General features: G+C 43.5%; 2 protein-coding genes across 6 annotated transcripts in view; both read left to right on the top strand.

The window, feature by feature from the left end:
* Positions 1-12,361, top strand: dbf4b (DBF4B-CDC7 kinase regulatory subunit). 3 transcript variants are annotated; one of them, XM_083786824.1, is made up of 13 exons: positions 1-104; positions 2,170-2,389; positions 2,796-2,984; positions 3,596-3,814; positions 5,602-5,652; positions 6,039-6,102; positions 6,493-6,560; positions 6,698-6,740; positions 6,854-6,899; positions 8,090-8,224; positions 8,396-8,534; positions 8,770-8,906; positions 10,372-12,361. In XM_083786824.1, exons 3-13 carry the CDS (start codon positions 2,835-2,837, stop codon positions 12,110-12,112), a joined length of 2,793 nt encoding a protein of 930 aa, XP_083642950.1. In that variant the 5' UTR covers positions 1-104; positions 2,170-2,389; positions 2,796-2,834; the 3' UTR covers positions 12,113-12,361. The 3 variants fall into 3 exon arrangements, with proteins under 3 accessions (XP_083642950.1, XP_083642951.1, XP_083642949.1); XM_083786825.1 differs by having other exon boundaries at positions 2,783-2,984; positions 6,701-6,740; XM_083786823.1 differs by having other exon boundaries at positions 2,783-2,984.
* A 2,624-nt stretch (positions 12,362-14,985) lies between these two features.
* The window catches only part of adam11 (ADAM metallopeptidase domain 11), a 62,070-nt gene continuing 57,544 nt past the window's right edge, over positions 14,986-19,511 (top strand). For all 3 annotated transcript variants that reach the window (XM_083786869.1, XM_083786870.1, XM_083786868.1), the window contains exon 1: positions 14,986-15,739. In XM_083786869.1, the coding sequence (XP_083642995.1) occupies positions 15,658-15,739 (82 nt within the window). In that variant the 5' untranslated portion in view covers positions 14,986-15,657. The remainder of the gene's footprint in view (positions 15,740-19,511) is intronic.

Below are 19,511 nucleotides of genomic sequence, written 5' to 3'. Positions count from 1 at the left end.
GTTTAAAACAAACGGCGGTTGGTTCTCCTCGTTGTGTTATATAATAATTCACATACAGTCTGTCATAATTAAAACACTTTGCTCGGCACAAGAATCACCAGAAGGTACGTAGCTACATGTTGCACATAACATAGCAGCTTCTGTGTTTCTATATTGGATCTCTACGGCGGCTAGTCGAGGGGGTTTTAATGTAGCCGTTAGCTAAGCTAACGAATAAGTTAAAGCCCGGGGTGTGTGCTGCAAAATGAACAGATCTACAAGCTAACGGCGCGTCGCGTCATCGACGCGCTGTTGCCTTGTAGATCTGTTTTATTGGGCCAGCGACAAGAAGAAAGCCTAGAATATTCTCTATTCGTATCACCCAAAATGGACAATTTACACAATTAAATTAAATTATGTTAGTACCAGTGGTACATGTATAGATACTAGTAGCTCTGATCCATAGCCCTAATGCTAGTAGCCTAAGTCTCTAATGTAACGGCATTGGAGCTATGGACCAGAGCTAAGATACTAGATACGTAATACGTATTGTAATCGTTACTGTGGTGTTCAGCCCAAGAGACATCTCCTTGTAGAAGCTCAAATGTTTTCTATTAAACTATTACACTTGAGTGACCCGTTAAGTTTGTGATCCATAACGTCAATATAGCCTGTAACTAGCTCTGGTCCATAGCTCTAATAGAAGCAGTAGAAGGCTATGGACCAGAGCTAGCCTGTAACCAAGTTAGCCTAAGAGTCTAAATCTTAGGCTATAACCAAGTATTACATTTACATCTTCAATAAGCTTTTGAAATTAACGAAACTAATTAGCAGTGATGCAAATATCCTGCATCCTCACTAAATTGAGAAAGGACTCATGGTTCCAGAATATTTTGGTATTTCTTTAACCATTCCTGATGGTAAAAATATATATGCCTGTGTTTAGTGCTGTTTACGTGTACAATTAAGGTTTTTGAGTTTGCATAAAATATCTAATGTGTGTGACATATCTGTTGTTAGAAAGATACACTCCTGCACATAATGACTACTGTCCATATATTTGCACATACCAGTTGAATATACTGTAGTTCCACACCCCCCCCCCCCCCCCCATTTTCCCTCACTGTATATTGTATCTTTTCCCTTTTTTGCTTCCCATATGATGAATTCCTGTTCTGTACTTTAGCTACATAGAAATGTCTATTTGTATGTCTCTAAATGTCTGTATGTCTTTAAATGTTTTGATGAATTGAACAATGTGGACCCTGTTGTAAACAAGTGTAATGCTTAATTGGGTCGTCCACTCACAGTTGACAGTCTTTGTATTGAGTTTGTGCTTAAAATGTACTGTAAATTCTACAAACTGTTAATAAATATTTCAATCAATCAAAACCGTATTTGGGGGGGGAGACCTTGCAGGGGTTGACAATATGTCTCAGAGGCACTTGCCCGTTGGACAAGAACAGGTCAAGTTCTACTTGTCCAATGATCCACCATTGCCTGAAAAGTAAACAAAATTAATGTTGGATCCAATCGATAACTGCCGAGTGGTGGCAGTCACTTGGCAAATCTGAATGACTGCAACTGCTACTTGTAAAACGGTAGCATAATTTGTTCTTTCGTGAATAACCAATAATAATGAATGAAAAGGGTCGCTTCCCTATTCAAACACATGTGCCCGTTGGGCAACCTGAAAGCAAACTCCACTTGCCCATACGTTTTATTTACTTGCCACAGGCAGTCGGGCAACCATTAGTGGCAGCCTTGTTTGTCCCAGGGGGATTCATTTTCAGCTTCATCCAGCTGAGGGCTTCTCATCCCAGATAGGCGCTCTAGTTAGGGTCTTACTCGGGGACACTTTGGCTTTATTTAGACTGCAGTAACATCCAGTCAAATCTGATCTTTTTGGCACACTGCATTTGCAAGAGACCAGATCGAATCTGTGACAGATCTGTGTTCAGACTGGCAGCCTAGGCTTATTTAAGCAAATCCGTTTCCAAACACAAACAAGTCACATGGAATCGGACTTTTACAAATGTGACTTTCAGAGGTGGTTTCATATCTGATTCAAATCTAATTTCAGGAGCAGGAAAGACAAAATGAAAGCAGAAAAAAACAACAACATTGAAACCTAAGTAAAAGCAGTGCTAGAAGGATTTGTCTAATATTTATTTAAAAAAATGTCCACAGATCCAGCGACCCGCAGATCTTTCCCGGGCCAGGCAGGCTGTTCCAGAGGCTAGGAGAACCACTATAGGCGAAAGCCTCTGGAACAGTGAGGAGAGACCAGTGCCTGAGAGGACAAGGGCCCTGCCAGCCCAGTCAGGAGAGACCAGTGCCTGAGGACGAGGGCCCTGCCAGCCCAGTCAGGAGAGACCAGTGCCAGAGGATAAGGGCCCTGCCGTCCTGGGTGTGTAAAGTTCCCTGTGCCTGGACCTAGACCTGTCACAAATTTACATAATAGCCTAATCGCAATAATTTGAGATAATCACAATTAAATCTCCATGCATTTTCAAACATTTTTCAAAAATAGCAGATCTACAAGCTTACAACATGTCACTTTTGTGACGTGTTTTTTGATTGCTTTTGTAGATTAACTATTTCCGCTATTTTGTAATTTGTTTTTGGTAAAGAAAACATTAAATGTGTCAGTGATTTCTTTGTATATTTAAGTTGTTTGTACTGTGCAATTTGAGATTACGAAGGAAGGCTTAAAAGCAAACGGAACAATACAAATACAAAATTGTAACGTTCCAATGTTCAATGACAATTAATCACCAAGTTAAATGTGTAATCGTGACAGCTCCATCTGCCAGGTGTTCCCTGTGCCTGGACCAGTGGACCTAGAGGGCAGCATGCAGCAGCAGGCTCCTGCGGCCAGGGGCCTCTTGGGGGCGCTGTGTGCCGGGGAGGGAAAGCAGCTGCAGGGGAAGTCCTTCTACCTGGACAGTGTGAAGGCTCGCTCTGTGACGCTGCTCGTGGAGGCCATCGCTCTTCTGGGAGGGGTAAGGCGCCACAGCGTACATAGATTGATAGTGTTTCCCCTAGCCAGAAGCTGATAGTGAGTGTGTGTGTGTGGGGGGGGGGGGGGGGGGGGCTTTCACGCATGCACACGACACTTGTGCGTCGGACCCATGCACACGTGTATGCAACATTTCTGTGATGGGTTTTTTTCTTCGTTTTATTGCAGTCTTTTGCGATAATTTGCCTTTTTTGGCCTATTGGCTGCCGGCTTTGTGGTGGCTGGTCATGATTGTGTGGTGGCCTGCCACATAATCATGCATTAACACTAAACACAATTGATTATGTTTTATCAATGAAGATGAAAGGTCTTTAATGTATATTTATAAATGATGCATTGCATATGAAAATGGATGGCAGTAGTATGTACGTTATTTGTTGTGTTGGGGAATTAATTCCACTATCGGTCCTTCTGAATACTGTATAGGCTAAATAACTGATACATACAGCTTAGCAACTAATTAGGTATCATCAGCAATGGAGCACAATTGAAGTGGGACAGCACATCAACAACCTAACCAAACCTTTGTGCAACTCAACCGGCCACTGAGGTCGACCTGACTGACTCTGAGATGTTTTGCTTTGTCTTCTGCAGAAGGTTGAGAGTTTTCTGCACAAGGACGTGAGCTTTGTGGTGACTGGAAACCTGGAGGTTTCTGAAAAGGATCTGAAAAGGTCGTGTGTGATCAGCAAAGTGGGCTCCAAGGGGGCGAGTGAAGATGTCTGTCGCTCCACACAGGGAGAGAACATCCACACCCCTCCTCCCAGCGGTAGCCGCACCCCCACACAGCGACCAGGGACCCCTCGACCTCCGGTACACACTTCACTCGACGGTCGTTGTTGGTCAGAATTTGGTCAGAATTTTATTGAAAGGATAGCCCCTTGAGATGCAGCATCTCATTTTAGAGGGGGTCCCGTACACAGGGAAAAACATTACATACACTACAGTACAGTTACACAAATAGACAGTGCACAATAGACAATACAGACATGTACAGATACAGTTAGCTTGCTCATCATCTCCCACCCACTCCCCCATCCCCCCGACTTTTTCTGGACAAGCATATTGAGACGAGTACAGTACAGTGACAGGGGTCAGAAATAAACAGCAGTACAGGCAGTGTTAGTATCATGAACAGGTTGAACAGGTTGTTTTGAGGTGTGAATACTCCTGAAGCGGCCAGGAGAGGTCACAGATCTGAGAGAAAGAGGAAGGTTGTTCCAGTCAAATGGGGCTTTTTAATGGAATGACCTGTGTCCAGATTCAGAGAATATTTTTCTTGGAATAGCAAAGTAGGGATGTTGAGTATTTCTAAGTGGGTATGAGGATGTATATAGTACCAGTGACTGTTTCAGGTATGGAGGGCAGTTGAAGTGCACACATTTTGTTTGCACTGGGCATTACAATTCTAAGTGATGTAAATTATGGATGCAAGTTGGAAATGCATGCCTCACCCAGTTATGTCTGTGTCCCCTTTTTATGCCCATATGGAGTTCTTTGTCAGGCATGCCCAAATATGGAGTCTGCAGATGTCGGAACATACCAGTGTACTGTATACCTTATCTCTGTATTGGGATATCCTAGTCTATATAAGTACTTTTAGTGCTTTTTCGGGGGATAATTGCTTTCCTAATATTTCTTGCTGTGTAATTCCTACTTACTAGCTCTTTGCTGTGGCATGGATTACACAGTGTCTGCTTCAGACTCCTACAGTTAAAACATTCATTGACTGCTCCTTAATTCAACTACAGTTTTTCTATAATTAGCCACTGTAGCTACAGCCGTGGGTTAAGTGCCTTGCTCGATGGCACATCAAGGGTATTATTTATAAGTGCAGACGTTTCTCCTTCACTGAGGACAGTGACAAAGTGCTTCTAGTGCCTCTCTGTTTAAAAATAGCAGAATTTCATTAATTATGACAGTGTGTTCCGGCTCATATACCCTACTTATGATCTCTGCCAGGCCGCAGGACCGATCAGCACCACATTTCTTGAGCAGACTCTGCCAGTAGGCCAAAGAAGTACCTACATTTGTTTTTTAAATTTGTTTCCACATTGGTTTTTCCACCATTTTATAATGGAAGAAGAGCGGTTTGATCAGGCTGAAAACTTGCCCAAAATAAATATATATTATATCATAGATGCCTCAGAGATGACTGACATCATAGACCAGTGGTTCACGAAGTGGGGTCCGAAGTCGGGGACCCCCAAAGGTCTTTGATTTGGTTCCAGGCGGTTCCCACCAAAATGTGTTAACATACCATCAAAATCTGTTTAACCACTGTAACCCTATATATATATACATTGCCTATAAAAAAAGTAATCGTAAAAAATGTGAATATTTCGGATACATTTTAACAACAAAAATATGATTGAGAACCACATAGACAACCCCAGATGGAGTTCACACAGCCTGGCAGTGATATACATGTACGTTCCACTGAGTGTAGCTTTGTACCGTTAGTTTTGATTAGTGTATTCATTCATAGCAACTTGATTTCATTCACATGCTGACATTCATTAGGTGAGTCAAACAGCATTGCTTTGGTGTATATTAGGTTAAGCGTGTCATTAATGACTTAATCTGTGTTACTCTTGCAGCCTTGTGGCAGCCGTGGTAAGGCTCTACTGGAAAAAGCCATTCGCAACAATGTGAGTACTTCCTACTTCAGCTATTGTTCAACACGTAGATCAGTGGTTCTCAAAGTGGCGTTGAGAGAATCTCGGCCACTTGGTCAGCGGTGGTGTTACGATGAAATTGGTGTGCTGCTAAAATTGTGTATCACATAACGTCAGTGTCCGAACATAAATCATTGCGGTTTATTAGCAGAGTTCAACTTAGCGGTATTTAGGCCACGTATTTAATTTATAGACCATCATGTAAGTTATGTGAAGACCACAAGATGGTTACATATTTTGTCATGAGTTTTACCGCAACACCGCCATACTGGTATTTGAAATGACAAAGTTTGAGAACCGCTGATGTAGAATAAAAGATGTTCTCCAGTGGGCCTAGAGTTAATATGTCTGCCTTGCAGGGACAAGTGACCAGTGTTTTGGCCAACGCTCGATCCTGGGGAGTGAAGATCTTGTTTGTGGATGGTATCCTTTTTAACTGTCTAGTGTTTTCTGTAGAAGAACGTTAACCACTTGCAGTAAGCCATATACCGTATATGCCCCACAATGCGTCGCATCGCAATGCATTGTGAGCTGGTACATTAGCTATAAGGAACGATGGATGTCCAAAACGGGGATAAAAAAAAGATTAAGAAAACCATGCCAGGGTGGTTAAGATATCCTAGCATGACTTTCAGTTTGTATGAATTAAGCAGACATCTTTGATTGGATATAATCTGTTACACCTATGCTTCCAGCAGGTGGCATCTTGTGTATGTGTGTTGAATGTTTCTACTGTGTCTCGCACACTTTAGGTTCTAATCACAGTGCACTCTGGAACAATGTTATTGCTTTTCTCCTTAATGCATTTTTAAGATGTCCTTTTATACTTGCAACGCTTATCAAGAGACAGCTTCAATACCAAACACAAGTCACCACCAGAGGTACATTGTCTTAAGACATAATAAAGGCACCATTCAGTGTATTGTATGTATGTATATACATGAGCAGCAGTCTTGGTTTCTGACATCGTTTTCTGTCCCAAGCTCATTTATTTGTATGAACTTTCTTTTTCATTCAGCAGAAGAATTCCACCAGATGTCTTACTGCTCGTGTTATCAAAGGTTTGTTGATGCATTAGTATTGTTATATATTTATTTCCATGTAATCCTGCAAGTATTTCTGCAGAGTTGTTTGTTTTATTTATGTTTTCTCATTTGCCATTTCTCTTTTACAGCTATATCTTTGAGGTCCCCCTACCTCAAAGTTGAAGATTTGAGCAGGTGGGGTAGCATTTTTCCATTCTGTGTATTTATTTATTTAATTTGGTTATTTTGCGCACCTATGGAGGAAATTTGAATCCAACTGCAACTCTATCCTTAGAGACCTGTGACTCCACTGTACCCAAGCTATCTCCCAAAAAACAAATCCCTCTAAACTCTCCCTGACCTCACCATGTAAAAAGATCCTATCCTTCCACTACTGACAGACTACAGTTCAGCCTGTGCAGCAAAAAGTGTTAAGTTTAATCCTAACCTCCAAGGTAGGTACTAGTATGGCTTTTCTGCCACAGCCCTAAAAACATCTGCATCACTGGGAGTCTGCTTCGCTCACCAGCTTTTAATTCTCTGCCAGGACCACCGACTTAGAAAGCCTAGTAGCTAGCCACTCATAGCGTTAAACAGGAGGAGAACGAGAGTGTCAGGGTTTTCTCCTAGAAGAGCTGCCCGCAGAACTATTGTTCGCTTTAGCTCCAGAATGGACACTTTCCCACAGCTCAAATTCCAAAATGTGAAACGACAATGGGGACGGCGGTCACCTGCCCGTCACGGGCAACGGCGGTCACCTGTCCGTTGTTCCTCTTACCCCCCAGTGGGCGTTGTGAAGGCTTGTGTTTCAGCCCCAAGATGAATTTTCTTAGTTGAACTTGTTCAGGAGTCCCGCCTGGTAATGTGACGACAAGAGGCTTCGGTGGAGGTGCTCCCCCGGAGCTTGGAGCTCAAGCGGGGGATAAGATTTCTCTGGCAGCTGGGCTGTGCAAGCTCCACTGCCCCACTCCGGCAGGGGATCTCTGTGTGTGCTAACAACTCTATTCAGTGGCTCTGTCATTTCAACCAATTAAAGGGATTAGATCCCATATTATATGAAATTGAACCTGTGTGACATCTGAAACAAGTGGCACGTTTCGGTTGCATAATAAGGTTTTCACATAATGCCATAGTACGGCCGTCATCCCTTTAACCACTTACACCACCCTGGTGTCCCTATTTTGGGCATCTCAACATAGGAGAAAACGTCGGAAGTCGGAATCATAACATAGTGGAGTTAGTAGATTGGCTATTTTCCAGTAGCCAAAGTATAAAATAGTATATTAACAAATAATAGTATATTTCCTCAGCTGAATTCAACAATGTTTAATTTGACCTCGTTCTAAGCTCTGATATTGAAATGTCTCTTCCTGTTGTGTCACTAGGAAATTCAAGCCCGTACTTCTGCAGTCCATGGCTATGCCAACTCTGTGTTATGTGGGTCGCTTTAGTCCTTTTGAGCCCCCTCCTCCCCCTCGGCCAGAAGGAAAGACAAAAGAGAAAAGACGAGATAAGCCCAGGTTTGTTTGCTGTATAATGTATCAGGCATACTGACTTGAGAAATCAGCTAAATCAGTTAACCTCCCTTCAGCTTGCATTTGTTTGATATTTTCCACACACTGCCAAGAGATTCCTAACAGGACGTTTTGAGATACTTCGGAGCCTCATGTACACCATGTCTTTTTAAACAGGGATGGGGGGAAAGCCGTGAGAAGCAGCCAAAACAAACACCGAAGTGCAACTGGTCTTGACCCTTTACCTCGCCAGAGCCGAAAAAAGGACACAGGCTACTGTGAATGCTGCCATCTAGCCTATGACAATCAGGAACAGGTGGGGCTGTTTGTCAAAATAAATGTTTTGTGTTTTAGATGATTGTAGATAGCTTGTCGGGAACAAATAACTAAGTTGACTGGATGTCAGAAGTCACATCCATTAAACGCACCTATTTTTATGACATTCCGTTCCGTATTTATCACATAACTTTGCCAAATACGGGGTGTCCTGGTGGAAAAGTGAAACCTAAAGTTTATTGTGTGATGTCATGGGTCTTTGTTGTCCCTCGCAGCACTTGCAGTCGTCTGAGCACCGTGCTTTTGTCCTGGATGCTTCTAACTACCTGGAAGTGAACCAACTGGTGGCTGACATGCATCCAGGTTTCTCTCTCCATCCTCCACAGCAAGCACGACTAGCGCCGCCAACCCGGTGGGTTTTACCACTTTTTTTGCTTGTATATGTACTGTACACATTTGTTTTTTTCCCTAAATTTTGCTGGTGTGGCTTATATTCAGGTGCGCTTTATAGTCCGGAAATTACGGTACTTTTAAAATAATACCAAATGAACTGAAGACTATATTGATTTGAATAAAAATATGTTTCCAAATGTATGAAGTGTCTTTGTCAACATATATTGTTTTCTCAATAGAGGATCTATTTCACATTTAATTTACCACTTGAATGAGTTACCCATAATGTTAACGGAGCAGAGGGGAGACGGCATACAGAGAACCTGTCGCTTTTAAGGACGTCACTGCCTTTACGAGGCACCGAACGCCGACTTTGAAGAGTGGAATTCTCAATAATGCATCCCGAATCCCGATCCCGACTCACTTTGTTGAGTTTGTTCATTCATGTCTATATTTTGAACATGTCACAGGCTTACTAATATGTTCTACCTACCTACCTCGGAGCTGCGATGGTGTGTTTTACCGTTGTCAACTAGTTGTATAAAATTAACTGGGCTGAATACTAGTTGGGAGTGACATATCCTGACATTTTCAACTACCTACCTACTGAATTCCCCAGATGAGTATTATTAGTCTTGCAAGCCTGTTTGGATAATTTCCCACAAATACATAGCATATAAAATTAAATACAGTATAACAAATATATCTGGGAATTGAAAACCTCAAGGGATGCGACCGTGACTTATTAGTGAAATTAGGGTATTTTATGATGCCTCTCATAGGGATTGCATTGGCAGCTGCAGTACACCATTGAAACGGACCAGAAGTGGGGCCGCTGTCTCATTTGGGGGGCGTGAAATTTGTAGTCCTCCTGTGTGTCTATGCCATAGAAAGCATAGGTGAACCCCAGGCTAATTTTTGGATAGCCAACGCAAAAAATTCTAAATTGACACCGATGCTTTACCAATTTTAATGGGTTAACTCTTAAAATGAAACCAAATGTGCCAATAAGGGTACATTTGGTGGATCCTAATAAAACTCTAAACTATCTGGGGGAATTGTGGGCATTTTAAACAGTTTTAAGCTGCACTAGTCTACTTCTCATTGTTTGTCCCATGCACTGACATTTACCAGTGCCTCTGTTTATGTTTGTTTATAGCTTATATGCTAATAACAAAAGAAAATCAATATTTATTCATTATTGATTTTGAATATTGAAGTAGCCGTGCAATAAGCAGGATAATATACAATGAACTGGTCAGATAAATGATGCAGGCCTCTAATGCAGAGCTCCTGCCTTTACCCTCCTGCCTCTACCCTCTAATGCAGAGCTCCTGCCTCTACCCTCTAATGCAGAGCTCCTGCCTTTACCCTGAAAATAAAAACATCACTTTACATTGTACTGTAATTCATACATCGGTAGATGGGTGACTGGTTTGTTGATTTTATATTGTTGATTAAGAAAAATGTTGTTGATCTTGCAGGCTGCCAACAACTCCTCCACCCATTCAAGTGCCCAGTCCAGCTGAGCTGGAGTTTCTCACAGATGTGGAGGCGGAGCATGCTCTCCAGGCCCTGCTGATCCAGGCTCAAGCTCCAAGCCCTCATACGAAGCCTCTGTCCACTAGCCCGGCTGGCCCACTTCCAGACGCTGACAGCCAGCCTTCCCACCCTAGTCCCACCGTCCCACCACTGGGCAGCCAGCATTCACACCCTAGTCCCACTGTCCCTCCACTGGGCAGCCAGCATTCACACCCTAGTCCCACTGTCCCTCCACTGGGCAGCCAGCATTCACACCCTAGTCCCACTGTCCCTCCACTGGGCAGCCAGCATTCACACCCTTGTCCCACTGTCCCTCCACTGGGCAGCCAGCCTTCCCACCCCAGTCCCACCGTGGGCAGCCAGCCTTCCCACCCCAGGCCCACCATCCCTCCACTGGGCAGCCAGCCTTCCCACCCCAGTGCCACCCTGCCTGACGGGGTGGGCCTGGGGTGTCCTAGGTCCCCAGACACGGACGCAAATAGCGAGCCCTTTCACTCCAGCCCCGCCACACCTCGACTGGACAGCCAGTCCGATGGCCCCTTCTCGGATGTCATGCGGTCTGATCCCCCTCTTCTAACTCCCTACTCAGACTCCCCTGACCGTTACTGCCTGCCACCGGTGCTCAGCCCCCAAGTCCCAGACGACCTTCTGGAGCCCCACAGCCCCTACTCACAGACTCCCATTCTCAGTCCCCAGGTCCAACTACGACCCCATAGTCCATATCTACCCGAGGATTTTGATATGGACATCTGTCCTCAAATGACAGGGAACGGAGAGGGCCAGTCTATGTGGTTCAACAGGTTCATGAACCCCAGCAACAGTGATGAGCTTCCTGGTCAAACTGTACGTAGATCACGGTCCCTCCCTCGGCTGTCAGCGATCGTACTAAATGGCGGAAAGCGTTGCTGTTCGGCCAGTCCCGAGTGCAAGCCCAGGAAAAGGAGGAGGGTTTCTTCGACTAGTTCCCAGAGGTTGCGATCAATCTTTTGCCCCGTTACCTACAACAACAAACCAGAGGACAATGTAATGCCAGTAGTTGAGGCTGACTTACTAATAGACATGCCAGCAAACCACACCTCAGTCTGTAGCGCTGCATACAGCACTGTGGAACATCTTTATTTTAACACAGATCAACAGAACTTTGATCGCTGTGCAGACAAGCTCCATACAGGTCAACTGGCTCTTGCCACGTCCCTTGTTCCTAGTTTACAGAATTTCCCTTTGTGGTTGGGGAACATTTCAGGTCTCCGTAGCACGTCGGTTAAACCAGAGGAGACACCTACCTGCGTTGGGAATCTAACCGCACAGATGCCTGAACTCGTCCTTTACTCTCACTGCTCTGTTGTGTCCAGTGAAGACTCTCACGTTTCCATCTCATCGAGCTTCGCCACGGAGATGGCTGCCCTCTCCCCGTCGTGCTCCGACTCGGACTGGGACTGCGAGCTGCTGGCTCGGCTCGACCCCAACGTTCAAAAAACCTCCCTCGGGCCCACTGACGGAAGTCGCGTTCTGGACCAGGAGCTTCTACACAGGCCCTGCACCGGTCTGAACAGCAACTATGAGTCCCGCCTGCACTCGGTACTCCAGTCGCCACTGACCCCGCCGCGCTCGTTCTGGGTGGAGGAAACGGACCCGTCTGCGTTTTCCAGAACCGTGATGCAGATTGTTGAGGTTCAGCATTGAATGTGACGTTTTCAGGTTTTACATGATGAACTAAAAGACTTGACTTTTATGAATGAATTTTCTTAGTAATTCTCGGGTTTGTAACTCACCTCATGACATATCAGATAATATGAATAAGTATGTGTAAATGCCTTATAGTTATTATCCATATAAAAAAATATGAGCCTCTATTGGAGGTTTGCGGATGAAATAATGGCTTATACCACCACTTTTAGAAATGTATTTTATACTTTGTTTTAAAGAGCTGCTTTTTTTTTTAATCGAAAGCATGTTTTAAAGGATTAACTATTCCCCTGCCCCTGGCCCGAATTCCCCCCACTGACGCACATCGGACACCAGTCCATATTTTGTATGTTGTGAATGTTGCTGACTCAAGGCTTTCTGCAGCTATGTCCGGAAACACGCATCGGTATTGAGAATTTAATGAGGCCATGCTGAAAGGGACATTACTCAATTAGCTTAAGTGCTGCTGTGTGTCTGGACCGGAGCCCACTCATGCCTCTGTCAACCGTCAAACAGGACTTAATGTGCCGAGGGGGAGTGTAGCGGCCGCGCCTGTCGCAAGCCACAAAGATGTCTAATTAATGTCAAAAGGTCTCTTTGTCTTTTTTGAAGGTGGTCCAACAGTACTGCTGTTTTGGACTGTGCGTAGCGTGCACGCAGTGCCTTTCTCGCCACGATGCACTGCAGCTGCACCCATGCAGCCGTTCCATATGACCATCGGTTGTTTCTGTCAGATCTTTGATGATAATGGCTTATGAATTTGATCATAAGCCTACAATATCATCATCCTACAATATGTACAGTATATTGCCGGCTACCTGACTCCCAAGATTCTCATTACAAAGAGTACTAATATCTGCTACTTCTAAGATTATTAGAATACCGGTGTATATACAGTAATCCCATGTCAGACTTGTAAAGTAAGAGGCAACACTTATAATGTATAACTTATACAAAAAGAAAATGGGCAGCTCTTTGTGCAATGATGTGCAAATTTCATTTTTAATTTTAAATAAATGTTTTTAAATAATTTAAAATGTTCATTATTGTGAGATTGCCTCTTGGGGGGGAAAAAAAACTGTTGCTGAAGGCAAGCTGTGTGAACCAGTAATGATATTCAGCGACTTATTTTAGTCGGCATGGCAGGATTTGTCAATGTGTGGTTAGACAGATTGAGTGTCGATTTATCTCAGAATGTTCAAATAGACCCGTAGCACTCGGGACTGTACAGTGTGTTATGTGTCTCATAATGCTGACAGCGTGCTTATGGTCTGGAGAGGAGAAGAAGGCAGCACAGGGAGGGGAGGAGGCGTCGGAACATTCAAGGACATCCAAGCGGTTGGGTCGATGTGTCTTTGAGCTCACCACTCCTCTGCCTGGCCTGCCTAGCATCCTGCTGACAAGCACAATATTTGATACCCAAGTACCCAAAAAATTTAAGTTTTTTTCTTCTCAATTCAACCTTTAAACTGCTTTGTCCTTCTCACATCTAGCATCTCTCTTCCATCATAGTCGAGGCAGGCAGAGGCTGAACCATCTCTTGCATCCGTGAAGGAGAGAAGTTGTGGTGCAGTGATAATATCGTCACAAGGTCCGTAATCTTTTTTAGCTTGGACAAGCTGTTTTAAAGTACCGTGCCTCGGGTTGAAGTGACAATCACTTTACACTGTCACAACATTTTTGCTACTTTGTGCATAATCGTATGAATAATTTATGTTCACTCAGATGCCACAGTTTGATGTTCTAATATATGAATTATATATATCTAAAATATAATATTTTGTATTGTGCTAGTGGAGGACGGCAAAGAAAAGCCTGGTTGCAGAAACATTTAAACATCTGAATAAAAACGCATGTTTTACTAGAAATTCCGTGTTGAGGTGTAATGTAGCCCCTTTCGGGACCCTTACCGTTTCTGAAGTTTGAACTAGTTATCAACGTGATCTCTATCCAGATTTAATCCACATTAATGTCTGGTTGTTAGAGAATGCATTTACATCGTACGATGTGTCGTGCAGCGAAAGTAGCCGTGTATATTATTTCACTATTCTTTTTAGGCCTACAGTGATGGAAAGTGTTTTAGTCCAAGATGTATTTACACTTGGCACATAATCTGATAATTAATTATACACCAATCAGACTGTTCAGACAAATGGAAACACCTGTGTTGGACCCCAACATGGCAGGTGTAGGACTATGTTTGAAACTCATGAATAAGGTATTTAATTTGGTTTGTGAGTGAGTGGAAGCCAAGGCATTACTGGTTGGCAGCCTTGTTGGCAGCCTGCAAGATCAACAGTCAGGCTAGACTAATGGATATTAACACCTGACCTAACTACTTTCTAGTTTCTAGACACCCATTTGATGCCCTCCAACACTTTCCTCATAGCGTTGTGTCCAGAGGGCCATCAGGGCCAGGGTCCATGGACCCTTAATGCTCTCTTTATAGCCCAGAGTGTACAAATGCATTAAATGAACACGGATGACTTCACCGTAAGCCCAGCCCAGAGTATATACATTACATGAACACAGGTGATTTTACTGTTTTATACTTTACACATAGATTGGTGTTAAAGAGAGAAATCATAAAATACAAACTCATAAAATACAAACTATGTCAAATGACAAGAGTAATCTATTTTAATGTAGCATATTAGTAGGTAGGCCTACCTTAATTTTTGTGTAGGTAGTGGTACCCCCACTTTTTTAAGAGGTTTCTATATACAATCAAGGCAAAACAAGTACCCAATGGAACAGTAGACGAGAGGGGTGGGAGACCGCCCCTGGCGCCCCATCCTCTTCTAGGCTCTACGCCTGCCCTGAAATGAATGGCTTGGCTGTATGGTGGTTGGCACTGGTTGCATGGGTATTGGGGAGCTTGTATTTTCGTAATGCGCGCGACACCGCCGTGCGACGAAGTATATAAACTGGTCTTAATTCGCTCGCGCGCGCGCATTCATTCATTCATGTACGTTTGAAGAAGACGAGCAGCAAAGCAAGCAGCGGCCGTTGGCCGAACGACTGGCCGTGGAGAGACGCTCGTCGGCGGACACATTTTCTTAAGACGCACCCCCGCGACACAGCTGACCACCATGTCATGACGACTTTTCTGTTCGGTGGACTGAGCTGACTGAACCTCCACTACTACATTCAAATGGTTTTTTTACGATTCCCTTCGGAAGAAGCGAGAAAATTGAGGAGGCGGTTGTGAGAAGAAGATGCGTTTTTGAAGCCACCCACCTCGGTCGGTCTCTTTGTTTGTGCCCGGGTATATTATCAACAACGACCTCCACAACACGACCACCAGTGTCCACCACCGACCAGACCAAACCACCACCACCTGTGTCTGCCTCCCCCTCCGTCTTCTACCACCCACCAGCCCACCTGTGTGTGTGTGTGTGTGTGTGTGTGTGTGTGTGTGTGTGTGTGTGTGTGTGTGTGTGTGTGTGTGTGTGTGTGTGTGTGTCTGACCGTTGTGCATGTGAGGAGGACCGACAAGGGGACTATAATGTGAGAGCCAGAGTGGAGAAGCAAGCATCATCATGCTGGCTGCTGTCACCTGCTGCTGCTGCTGCCTGCTGCTGTTCGCCGCACTGAGCGCACGCTGCCCGGGGGCGGTCACAGGTGAGACACGGATCGAGTCACACTATGGAGAATGTGTGTTTTTTTTTTTAATGGTTTTCTACATTTTTCACATCAAGCAGGGCCATTCTTTTCAGCGTTTGAGCCACCACGGACCACCATTGATGACGTTTAGCCTTTCAGACCACCACAACACAACGTAGAATGTTTTGTCGTTGGATACGATTTTGTCCACAATTCCATGCTGTATTGATGTTGGTGCCATTATAGAGCTGACAGGCAATTCTGTATTGATGTCGTTGGTGCCATGAAAAAACGCGTCCAGTGTGCAACCACCTTTATTGTGTAGACTTCTTGTAAATTAAGTAGCCTAGTGGTGTTTATGTTTAACAATAATGTAACTCTTGAGAGTGTAAAATGAATCCAAATGGACCCTGCACAAGATCTAATAAGGGTCCAACTCTCCATTTAGCTGGAGACCACCTGGAACCCCCTCAAGGATTGCTTGGTTGAAAACCACTGCACTATAGGGCAGATACATTATTGATTTTCAGACATTTTCATGACGCCCCAAATGAAGGCAAATTGATATGTACGCCTATTTGGTCAGGGACCACATACCCGAAAGTATTTTGTGCAGGGCAGAAGAGGAGGTGTGCGTGTGTGCGTGCGCGCCAGAAATAAGTAACATTTACAAGCAAACACACACACACACACACACACACACAAAGGTGACACCCACTGCAGGTTATGTAGGTATAAAGATATGTGCTGGGAGGTTTTGGGGGGGACTTGGGAGTTAGAAAAATGGAGGAGACCAGGACGGACAGGCTTGACCTGGCCTGAATGTGCTGCTATATGATGGAAAGATGACTTATATGCTTGTAAACTGATGTAACATGGGAGATGCCTCATTGATTGAATAAAAGAAGGACTTTGCCTGGGAATCGGAGCTCATTTCTTGTTCTTGATACATTAGGAAAATAAGGTGATAATCTACAGACCCCTGGAAGAAAAGACAAGACACGACACTATTTTCAAATAGCCGAAGTGTAGTATCAAAGTGCTATATATGAATTGATTTAGCTGAGGAACCCGGCTCAAACCACTTCAAGGACCACTGAGGGTCCCCAGAGCCCACTTTGAGAACTGTGGGCGTTTCTTGCAGACAAGACAATGCTACAGCATAACGATCTACACAGTATAACATGTCATGTGTCAACAACATACAGTACATAGTTGGAGAAAATGCAATGCATACAATAACTGAATTTAATTTGAGGTTAAATGTGAACACTAGGGAGTGGCAATTGCCATCATCCCCTGAGACCTGAAATGATGCCCCACACGGGACAGGAGACCCGGGTTCAAATGGGTGCGTCATTGTGTTGCGCGATTGTGACGAGAACAGATCTACAAGCTCACATAAAGAGCTTGCACATTTGTTCTTGGCAAGCAAGAAGGGCCGGCGACACTATAGTAGCAAGCATACTATAATATTAATCTAGGCCTACAGTAGGCTATTCATATATTCTTTTGTCACTGAGTTGTCTTTCTTTTTTATGTTTTTAAATGAATCACATATTCTGTTGGATGCATTTCCACAGGCGGCACAGCACACTTGTCATGCAGTAACTAAATGCTCATACTTGCAATGTCACCCCATGGCTACAGTATGTGAGGATTCAGAGGAAATATCAAGTCATTTAAGATCTATTTTTGTGGGGTACATTTTTGCCATCACTATAGGCTAACCTCTCATTTCAATGGAGCATTTTTGCCCCAGTATATTTTACGGTTAAACATACCAACAGTCAGGCCCACCATGAGGCAGACACCCTCCCCAAACACTAGTCGGGGAGCCAGCCATCTGAAATTTGAGAGGACCTGTCATGACATACTTTTTATTTGTACTTTTTCTATTCATTTGGTCATTAAGGTCCACAGAATGAGAGGTCTTCTCTGCCGGAAATATCGTGTATACCCCACCATAGACAACCAATATAATAAGGCAACATTTTATCATACTCTAAGTAATAAAAATAATAATAATAAACTTTATTTATATAGCACCTTTCATACATAAATGTAGCTCAAAGAAAAGTAGCATGTGACATGTCAAACTAGGTGGTTTTCATGATTCTGAATCCATTCCAAGCATTAGTCTTGCACGAAAAACACTCCTTGGCCAAACTTCGGCCATATCCACATTTGTGATGACGGCTATCGCCGTTTTTAGGCCAGAGTGTTTTTCGTGCATAATGCTTGGAATGGATTCAGAATCATGAAAATCTCCTAGTTTGACATGTCACATGCTACTTAGAGTATGATAAAATGTTGCCTTATTATATTGGTTGTCTATGGTTTTGGTGTGGTATATGTCACGGAGCAACCCGTGCCCTATATATAGATAAAACTGCTCTCTATAGTCTATAACATTAAAGGACTAATGTTTTAATTAAACTGATGGTTTGCTAATTGTTTCTCCTGCACTGCTGGTGGCATTTCCCTTGATTAGGAAGGGGCCAAGTGCTGTGCAGGGGAGGGGTGTTCTTCTTATGCTTTGAGTAATGGTAATTGAGTTTTCATGCTTATTTATATTTGTTTAACTGTAACACATCTTTGGTATGTTAAGGTTACTTTTATACAATTGATTATTTATGGAAGTATTTATTTATAAGTAGCTATTGAGAAGAAATGTTGTTAATTGATTCTGTCCTGTGGTAGGATCCACTCCTATTTAAGGGAGGCTGCAGGGACAGACAAGTCAGTTGGTTGTGGGCTTTAACATGGGTAACAGTCCTGAGGGAGAGCTACAGGGCCTTGTGTGACCAAGGTTTAACCTGGAGAGAGTTCTCATCCTATTTGGTCTTGTTCAGTTGTGTATGCCTAAGTATTTATTTCATTTATTTCTTCCCAGTGTGTCATTTTTAACTTTTGATATGTCAATTATTGTCTTTGCACTGAAGAAAACTGTCTGGAGGTTGGTAGAGGAGTTTGGGGAGAATACAAACCCTTAACCTACATGTTCTGACTGTTCTTGGAGCCTTGGCCGTACGGGCAACTTTACAGTATACAAAAATGACTTAACTAACAGTGACATAACTTTGTGACATAACGCAATGTTTCCGGCAGAGCAGACCTCTCATTCTGTGGACCTTAATGACCAAGTGCATAGAAAAAACACAAATAAAAAGTATCTGTCTGACATCACAGGTTAATCCTTAACAGTTGAGCTTTTGGGCCTGTGGCTCCCCGGCTATAACCTCACAGGAAGCCACGGGTGATTTTTAACACGCAGCATGGGTGATTTTTAACCCGCAGCAGACCTCCTCCAATCACTGCAGATGTGCTAGTTGTTGTACTAACATACTTTACTGTACAGATCGGTTAAATTAACATTATATTCATTCACATAAGAATTGTAGCTTTAACTTTAACACATTGCGAGATTCATAGACAGTTGTAACTTGAGTCCAGATCTCTAAAGACTACAGGGCTTTAACACGTGGAATGCATCTGTGTCACTTTAGCGTTTAACCACGTTAACCAGGTTTACAAGCTCATACTAGCACGGCACTAAGTGCTGCACCACAAGCTTGTAGATCTGCTATTTTTTTTTAATCGTGAAGAGTTGCGCAAATCTTTGAATATTCTTTCACCGCAAATGTTTTAACTCATAGCTTTGCTTCTGGGGGTCCCTGGAACAACATATTTTCATGGTAGGCGGCCAATTAGCTACATATCATTTTGAAGGTCCTTGACATGAAATAGTTTGAGAACCACTGATATAGATATAGTTTTTCAGAAAACT

This window comes from Protomyctophum parallelum, assembly GCF_964188405.1.
Source record: "Protomyctophum parallelum genome assembly, chromosome: 17".
In the NCBI taxonomy this organism is placed as follows: Eukaryota; Metazoa; Chordata; class Actinopteri; order Myctophiformes; family Myctophidae; genus Protomyctophum; species Protomyctophum parallelum.
This window is presented reverse-complemented; position numbering and strand designations above follow the sequence as displayed.

Coding starts and splice junctions, on each gene's coding strand:
- dbf4b (XM_083786824.1), top strand. CDS start 2,835: ATGCAGCAGCAGGCTCCTGCGGCCAGGGGCCTCTTGGGGGCGCTGTGT. Junction 6,103..6,492: donor GAAGATCTTGTTTGTGGATG/GTATCCTTTTTA, acceptor TGCATTTTTAAG/ATGTCCTTTTATACTTGCAA. Junction 8,907..10,371: donor CGACTAGCGCCGCCAACCCG/GTGGGTTTTACC, acceptor TTGATCTTGCAG/GCTGCCAACAACTCCTCCAC.